Source organism: Phaethon lepturus, unplaced genomic scaffold (assembly GCF_000687285.1).
Source record: "Phaethon lepturus isolate BGI_N335 unplaced genomic scaffold, ASM68728v1 scaffold4985, whole genome shotgun sequence".
Classification (NCBI taxonomy): Eukaryota; Metazoa; Chordata; class Aves; order Phaethontiformes; family Phaethontidae; genus Phaethon; species Phaethon lepturus.
Window position 1 is genome coordinate 19440 of NW_010539727.1, and position 9580 is coordinate 29019.

The 9580-nt window shown below is 42.4% G+C and overlaps 1 protein-coding gene across 1 annotated transcript in view; it reads right to left on the reverse strand.

Annotated features, from left to right (window-relative positions):
• TMEM64 (transmembrane protein 64) overlaps positions 1-9580 on the reverse strand; it is a gene marked incomplete at its 5' end in the record, with an annotated part of 13038 nt that overhangs the window by 3063 nt on the left and 395 nt on the right. The window contains 2 exon segments of the mRNA XM_010287191.1: positions 1409-1759; positions 6119-6160. Coding sequence (XP_010285493.1) covers positions 1409-1759; positions 6119-6160 — 393 coding nt within the window.

The following is a 9580-nucleotide window of genomic DNA, read 5'->3' on the forward strand; positions in this document are numbered from 1 at the left end:
CCTTTGGCTAGTCTGGGTCAGCTGTCCTGGCTGTGCCCCCTCCCAGCTTCCTGTGCACCCCCAGCCTTCTCGCTGGCAGGCCAGCGTCCTTGACTGCTTTGTAACAACTGAAAACATCAGTATGTTATCAACATTATTTTCATCCAAAATCCAAAACACAGCGCTATACCAACTATCAGAAAGAAAAGTAACTCCAACCCAGCAGAAACCAGGACAGGTGGCAAGATCTGAGGAAGATAAATGACTGTGGTACCAACCGAAAGTCTGCAATGGTAACTGCTGGTCAAACATAGCTTGAAGTAAAGACACTGTCAGAGGAGATTTTAACATATCATCTGGGTCTGAAATACTCCTGATCTCTATGCTCATAATGGTCTCAGACTTCAGGCTCACCTCCAAGATTTATTGACAAATTATTTCATTGGCTAAGCTCACGTAAAGGTACTATATACTTCTCATGAATTTACTCACTTGCAAAATTAGGATATTTTGATTTAGGCATTAGCAAAATTGTACTTCTACAGTACTTTTAATCCTGAACACCTATACAAAATCAGGAGTGTTCAGTGCTAACAGTGAACACTGCACAAGCGCTGGCTCTGCACACCCTGAGCACACTACCTCACAGCTGGTGGCACATGGGCTTTTGTGTAGGGGTGGTTTGACAAGTCTAAAATTAAGCAGCAGATTACCACAGAGGGCAGGAGAGGAAAACTTGACAAAACTGTGGCAGAAAGAGAAAAAGAGAACATTGACTAAGTTCTGCTTTGTGTCACGTGAGGTATCAGAGAATTAAACTTTTCTAACAGAAGAAAACAAAACCAAAAGAAAACAGTACACTGGAAATCCATTTGTCTGGTTATCTAGCAGTCAATAAGCCTGTGAAAAAGAAACACCAGCTCTGTTTTACACAACCGAATGAAAATACCAGTAACAGAGTTACAAATTAAACACTTTTTAAAACCTGCTACTTTTCAATACCACATGCCATACTTGCTTGGCTCTCAGTCTGTAAGAGGCCAGCTGCCTCAGACTAGGGAGCAGCCCCCTAAACCTCCTGCAGCCCACTCCTTTTACACTTGGGATTGTAGAACCTGAAAGACAAATCCACAACACTTAATCACTCTATGTCTCACACACATTCCTATGGGCGTGCAGTCTCCAAAGCAAACATTCAATGACTTGAAGAGACAAAGCTACAGGAAAGAAACTTGTCTGCTGCCTCCAGAAGAAAAATTCTGTCTTGAATTCCACTGGTACAGTACATGAGAAAGAAGTTAGGTGGATATAGAAATAAACCCAAACACAAGAACATGACTGTTTCCAAGAGTAATTGCTTACCCAAGCAATCAGAAAGAGACTAACGTTACTGTTACCAAAATCCATGAAAGCAATCATTTTAACTTACCTGTAAACTGAATATAAAATAGCCACTAACACTTTGTTCTGCAATCACATCTTCCATGGTACGCAAGGTAGTGCCCAAGTAGGAGTTCAGGAGCTGAGTAGGAAGCAGCCCAACTGAAGAAGCCATCAGGTAGTTGGGTAGTGACAAATCTGTAATCTGAGTAAAAGACAGCGTAAGAAATCAAGCACAGCTCCAACACAGTCTATGTGCACAAACAACCAGACTGCCGCTCCCACAATCATCCATGCAAAATAATGAAAGAATTTCTTACATTCCTTCACTTGCAACTTTCCGCTGTGTGTGAATCTAAGATAATACAATAAAACAGTATGTGGCTAGTTTTCATCTGGCCTTTTTAAAGTTACCAGGTTTTAGTCCCATTTCATCTTATATTATGCAACATCTCTGTGCAAAAGTCATTAACTAAGGATGCAATTACACTGTTCGTTAAAGATCTTTATTTCTTCATGGTGAACGGAGCCCTACAATTTATGAGAAGTTGCTCGCAGGAAGAAATTACATTATCACATGTGAAGGTCTAAAGCAAAAATCTATTTGCTTTGCATTTTACATGTATGGCAACTAATAAAAGAGGCCATTGTTCAAAATGTCACTTATTAAATATGATCTAGGTAAACAGAACAGCAGATACAATTTGCCTCTGCAAGGGAAGTTATATAGCTCATTAACATACATATGTATCTAGCAGTCATCTCTATCAGCGGTATCTATCTATATCTATAATGATATACATGGTTATCATCAAAATAAGGTATCATTAATACCAAAGATATTTTACATCACGCTTCAATTAGTGAACAAAATAGTACACATGGCTATAGCTTTTGTTAGTTTCTCTGGAAAAAACACTAATAATACTTCAAGATATTTTCCTCTCGGATGCGAAATTTCTGTTCTGAGTCAGTATGTGTACAGTTTACATGGGAGCAAAGCACACAGTACTAGCTAAATTAGAGTGAGTAGCCATTCGGAAATATTAAATGCAAGAGCCAAGAGGCCAAGAGATATTTACACAGGAAAATTGAAATCAGAGGAAACTATGGGTTAAGAGTACGAAAAGGGCAATTTTGAAATAAGCAGTCTAAGGAATTTTCGAGATAATCCAACTGATCACATAGTAATAAAACAAGGTCTAACAAGTGGACTTCAACCACCCCAGTATCTGTTGGAGGGACAACACAGCAGGGCATAAGCAATCCAGGAGGTTCCTGGAATGCATTGATGATAATCTCCTTCTACAAGTGAGAGGAGCCAATGAGGAGAGGTACTATACTGGACTTTGATCTCAGCAACAAGGAGCGACTAGTGGGGAATGTGAAGCTCAAGGGCTGCAATGACCATGAAATGGTGGAGCTCAATATCCTTCAGGCAGTGAGAAGGGCACACACCAAGCACGCTGCCCTGAACTTCAGGAGAGCAGATTTTGGCCTCTTCAGGGATCTGCTTGGTAGAGTACCATGGGATAAAGCCCTGGAAGGATGAGGGGCCCAAGAAAGCTGGTTATTATTCAAGGATCACCTCCTCCAGGCTCAGGAGTGATGCATCCCAACAAAAAGGAAGTTGGGAAAAAATGCCAGGAGGCCTGCATGGATGAACAAGGAGCTCCTGGACAAACTCAAACACTAAAAGGAAGCCTACAGAGGTGTGGAAGCCTCCCCAGGTATCCTGGGAGGAATACCGAGAAACTACCTGGGCAGCCAGAGATCAGGTTAGGAAAGCTAAAGCCCTGATAGAAAGGGCAACAAGAAAAGCTTCTGTAGGTACATTAGTGATAAAAGGAAGACTAGGGAGAATGTGGGCCCTCTCCAGAAGGAAACAGGAGACCTGGTTACCTGGAATATGGAGAAATCTAAGGTACTCAATGACTTTTTTGCCTCAATCTTCACCAGCAAGTGCTTAAGCCACATCACCTAGGCTGCAGAAGGCAAAGGCAGGGGCTGGGAAAATGAAGAAACGCCCACTGTAGTAGATCAGGTTCGAGAACATCTAAGGAACCTGAAGGTGCACAAGTCCTGAGGGAACTGGTGGAGGAAGTTGCTAAGCCACTATCCGTCATATTTGAAAAGTCATGGCAGTCCAGTGAAGTTCCCGCTGACTGAAAAAGGGGAACCATAACCCTCATTTTTAAAAAGGGAAAAAAGGAACACCCAGGAAATTACAGGCCAGTCAGTCTCACCTCTGTGCCCAGCATGATCATGGAGTAGTTCCTCCTGGAAACTATGGACAATAAGGAGAAGACTGGTGTCATCCAACACAGTTTCACTAAAGGGCAAATCGTGCCTGACAAATTTGGTGGCTTCTACGATGGGGCTACAGTGTTCATGCATAAGGGAACAGCAACTGATGTCACCTACCTGGACTTATGCAAAGCATCTGACACTGTCCCACATGACATCCTTGTCTCTAAATTCAATAGACATGGGTTTGACGGATGGACCAGTTGGCAGCTAAGGAATTGGCTGGATGGTTTCACGCAAAGAACTGCAGCCAAGGGCTCGATGTGCAAGTGGAGACCAGAGATGAGTGGCGTACTCAGGGGTCGTCGGTATTGGGATCGGCATTGTTTAACATCTTTGTCAGCAACAGGGACAGTGTGATTCAGTGCACTCTCAGCAATTTTGATGATGACACCAAGCTGTGTGGTGCAGTCAACACACTGCAGGGAAGGGATGCCACCCAGCAGGACCTTGACAGGCTTGAGACATAGGCCTGTGCGAACCTCATGAGGTTAAATAAGGCCAAGTGCAAGGTCTTGACAATGGGTCAAGGCAATCCCAAGCACAAATACAGGCTCAGTGGAGAATGGATTGAGAGCAGCCCTGAGGAAGAGGACTTGGGGGTGTTGGTTGATGAGAAGCTCAACATGACCCAGAAAGGTGCACTTGCAGCCCAGAAAGCCAACCATATACTGGGCTGCATCAAAAGAAGCATGACCAGCAGGTCAAGGGAGGTGATTCTGCCCCTCTACTCCGCTCTCGTGAGACTCTACCTGGAGTACTGCATCCAGCTCTGAAGCCCTCAGCACAGGAAAGACATGGACCTGTTGGAGTGGGTCCAGAGGAGGGCCATAAAGATGATCAGAAGGCTGGAGCACCTCTCCTATGAGGACAGGCTGAGAAAGTTGGGGTTGTTCAGCCTGAAGAAGAGAAGGCTCCAGAGACACCTTATAGCCTGGCCTTCCAGGACCTAAAGGGGTCCTACAAGAAAGCTGGAGAGGGACTTTTTACAAGGGCATGTAGCGAAAGGACAAGGGGTAACGGCTTTAAACTGAAAGAGGGTAGATTTAGATTAGATAGAAGGAAGAAATTCTTAACTACAAGGGTGGTGAGGCACTGGAAAATGTTGCCCAGAGAAGCTGTGGACAACTCCTCCCTGGAAGTGTTCAAGATCAGGTCGAATGGGGCTTCGAGCAACCGGGGCTAGTGGAAGATGTCCCTGCCCATGGCAGGGGAATTGGAACTAGATGATTTTTAAGGTCCCTTCCAGCCCAAACCATTCTATGATTCTAATTAAGACCAGCCCCTAACACTGGGAGCCTACATGGAAATTACTGACCTTGACAGCTTTGTAGAATGTCAAAGACAAGAGAATAGCAGCAAAGTTACTCATTTCATCACACTATTCTTAAAATAAACTTTGGTTACTATGAAAGTCACAGTGCTGAATTCTCAGAGCTCTAAACACCATCAGTGGAAAGTTTTTGGGAGGAAGGAAGGGCAATGGAGGAGAAAAACGCAATGAAGCATAAAGATTAAGAGTAAGTCACTGGAACAAGATCCAATAAGCCAATTCCAAACTTCACACTGCAAATTATACTTTCCCACAGACTGAAATGTATACCGGCAACACAAGTAATACACTTCTTTCTCTGTACAAGACTAATTTAGATTTATAATAAAAAAGCACTACATAATTATGTCAAACTTCACATTTGACCAATGCTTTGAAAAGTTTTGGGTTTTTTTAATTTTTTTATACACTATAGTAATCTGGGCCATGTAATAAGAATGCACAACCAAAACTTCCCATATTGCCAAGGGATTGAAGAAGCTGCTATTAAAAGTCTCTGAAATACTAACGCTGAGGCAAGATTTGCTAAGTAGGACACTGTCATTAAATCTAATGGAGCTGGGAAACTTCCCAAAGATTGTTTTAACACTCCCGGGCACCTCTTTCATTTCTGTATATGTATTAAGGACACTTCAGTTGCAGAGCAACATGTCTGCACGTCTGGATCTGTCCTGAAGCAACTGGACCTCCTGGGCCATGAGAGAGACTGTTTCCAAATGAAAGGGAGGCTACCAATGGATATGCTGGACTGCAACTTGTACTTCCCTCTAAAATGAAAGCTAAGGGCGGAGGGGGGGGTTTGTAGGTGCCCATTTGCAAGGTTTAGACCTACAGTGGTATCCCAGAAGACACAGGAAGCAGACAGCGTTCCTAAGAAAACTAAGAAATTTTCAATAAAACTTACAGCTTTACATATCTTTCCTTCTATGAACTTTATCTATCAGACTGGGGTCTGCATGGCCAAGCTGCCAAACAGAGGCTACCAGGACTCTCTCTCTAATGAAAGCTCAAGCCAGCAAAAATTAAGTGAAATCCCAAAGCAAGCATGGATGCAACTGTGTTATGGGCCATAGCAATGTATTTAAATAAAATTAAGAACCACCTAACTGCTCTGGTAACAAGAAGATTAGCCAGAAATTCTCCCACTAAGCCTTGGATAGGCTTTGTCTGGTAGAATTTTTGTATATTCTTTGCAGTTGACACCTTTGGTTCAGTCCTGTCAAAGAATAAACACCTGTGTCAGGTCTTTGTTAGGGGCTCACACGCCTTTGGGGATTGCAGCAGATTTCTCTCCCCTCAACTTATGAATCTCTGCATTTTGGATCAGGTAGGTTTTGCAACCGAGAGCAAAGGACAGTTCTGATGCTCTTTATTTTCTAAAAAATAATTTAGCTATCCAACAAGCAAAGTAAGCAGCCTGCATGTTCCTGCAAAGCAAATACCATTTCTTCAATTCTGATTTCACTGTGTGCATTTCTGGAACCAGAGATGCACACTTGGACACTCAGATTTTTTTAGTCAGATTATTTCTTCCATGTGATATTCTTCTCAAAGACAGAAAAAAAGAAATATGAATTCTGATCTAACCTACACCTGCCACTACAAATAATCAGTTTGCACAAATCTAGCTCCAGGGTCACACCGGTGGGAAGGAGATGATAACCTGCATACCAGGCCTCCTTACCAACCTGCCTTCAAAACACTCAGAGCTGCCAAGGGGAGAGGGCTGTGTGGGGACAAACACTTCAGTAAGAGCCATCAGCCCACCCCAGCAGCACAGGCCACCCTGGCACCCCAGGAGCAACAATTAAGCAAAACCTACTCAAAGAGAAATACAAACATGCTTTCAGTTAAGAAGTTTCTAGGTCTTAAGGCATGTAAACGCATTACCCCACTGCTCCTGCTACCACTGCTTTCTCAAGGAGCAGCAGAATGACCTTAAGAAGCAAAATGTTCATGTCTGGCTAGTGAGGAGCTAAGAATTTCATGACAATTTTCTTCTTGTGCTGTTTCAAATAATACGATCCCATCACTAATCAAATGCCAGGAAGCAATTCCTTCCTTCTCTATGTTCCTCTGCAATTCAACCTCCCCAAAACCCTCAGCAGATGGTAAATACCACTGAACAAGTGCTGGCAGAAACCTGTTAATCCCAGCCCTGCAGATGACCCCTCTCACATCAAGGTTATGCCTTGTCCTGGACCTCATGTGCCACTTCCTCCCTTCCATCTCATTTAAGTATTCTCAGTATCTCCAGTTTACTTATAAATATGCACATAGAAAACACGCATAGACCAGACTGCTGGAAAATTAAAGATGCATAGGTTTTCTTTAGTTCACCATTCTTTCCTCTACTACTAAGAGCAATCCTTTTCACATTCATCGCTGAAGTTGCTAGCACAGGGAATGGATAGATGGTACTCCACCCCCCCTCGCATTTTAAACCTAATTAGAGCATTACGTTTTCAAATAAGTCAGATTTCAAGGAAATGACAGCTCAGTCTGTGTAGGGAGAATTTTGTATTCTATATGTTACTTAAACTTGACTCACAGTGAGAAACTGCCTTGAATTCCCTGATTTGCATGCAATGTTTTTATTTTTCAGTAATCTAATCTAGTAGTTCATATTAAATGTTCTCAGTTAAAAATTGAGCACACCATGCTTTATTTGACTATGCTGCAAAGTAATAGATCTGTAGTAATAAATGCAACCCAAAGTAATTTTAGCAGACAACATCCAAGTTATTTGGCATACCCAAGAATCTGCTTTAATCTCATTTCCTATCTGTTATTTTAACACTGAAACCTTCCACTTGGAAAGAAAATTATTTAGCTTGCAGTACTTAGAGAATACAAAACACTAATTGACAGCATCATTTTAATATTGCACTGGCCTGACTACTCTGCCGAATCGTGTTTCCAACAGAATGGTTACGCCAGGAAAGAAATAATTTAATTTGGTAATTCTCTGGTCAGTTTTTCAAATCCAATACTACTCTACAACATCTGCTGACTAATTCAAGTGACACACAAAAGCTGTGAACAACCAAAGCGCAACAGCTCTCCCCACTTTAGGAGGGTCACACTCTAGCAGAAGCTTCATCTGCTACACTGGGACCTTGGGCTCTGGGGAGACTCTGCTTCCAGACACATGGGTCTGAGCTTCCTCAGTCCTGCAGTAATATAGGTAAATAAATAAAACAGCTGAGGTTCTTCTCATTCATAACAAGAAAATGGTTAAGGGATCTACTTAAAAAGAAATTATAAATTGCTACAGCTTTTACAGGCAGAGATTGCAGCTCTTGAGACAAATGCCCCAGCACACACCAGTTTTATACACCGCAATTTTAAGTATTTAATGTGTGTGTTAATCCCTAAAAATTGTGTGGATTAATTTTTTCTTAAATAACAAATCTCGTATTCAGTGACCTACTCATTTCAACCAGGTGATTCTGTCAAAACTAAGCAAGTGCTTTAGAAGGGTACAGGATCAGGACTGCAGACAGGCGAAGGAAAGTGTGCTATAAGAAAGTGGCAGGCCAAAACACTTGTTTAGAGGGTCTCTTACATTTAAAGAAGATACAAGTTACTGTTAAATGTTTAAAGTATTTCACAATCTGGTTTGCTTTGTTTTGATTTCACCGAGTTAGCAGACACAATTGAGGCGTAACACACAGCCAAAACCAGATCCTTCAGACAAAGCACTCAGGAAGAGCTGAGGGTCTGAAATTGTCATCATCAGCATGATGGTACTCAAAAAGGGCATCCTCTACATTCTTCTTTACTTTCTCCTTTAAGATGATCAAAGCCAATAATAAGATTATAAATTTTAAATAATTATTCTTAAAGAATGTAGCAATCTTCATCTAAAAGTAGAAAGAAAAGCAAGACTAACCCTTTTCCAAACTCAGGTTTAAACTAACTTTCAGTACCACTTTGGTGTACAGTCTCTTTCCAGCTCTGAGCCTACACCTGACTGCTCTGCCCAAAATACGTGACGTCTCCGGTCTGTATGCACTTAACACCCTGTATGGATTTGCCAGATGTATGCTACAAACCAACCAAACTGAGCAAGAATTTTAATCTGTGCATTTCTTCCTTTCCCATATGATTATTTATATTAAGTAGTTTAGGGAGAGCTGGCAAGACTGCTTAAAAATACAACTTTTCCTCCCACTTGGATCATTTTAAAAACACAGCCACTTTAAAACTGTCGAGTTCTCTGCAGATTTTGGTACACAGCACCGTGGTCCTCCTTTCTAACACCAGAATACAGCCTCGAAAGCCAGAGAGCAAGTCAAGCACAATGCCACTGAACACGGCGCCTCGAAAATCTGACTGCCGTCCCTCCGCAAGCACAGAAGAGCCACTAGCAAAAGCAGGCAGGGGGTTGCTTTTACTGCTGTTAAAAGAGACAGAAACCAAGGTTTTTTCCTGGGAAAGGAGACAACCTCCATCAGTGACACCGGCCACCATGCTGCAAGCCATTCTTCCAGCCAGCTTCTTACTTGGCCACACGGCCTGGGCCAGGACTCACCGCGAAGACGGCGTTCTGCAGCCCGAAGGGGATCGGCGTCAGCC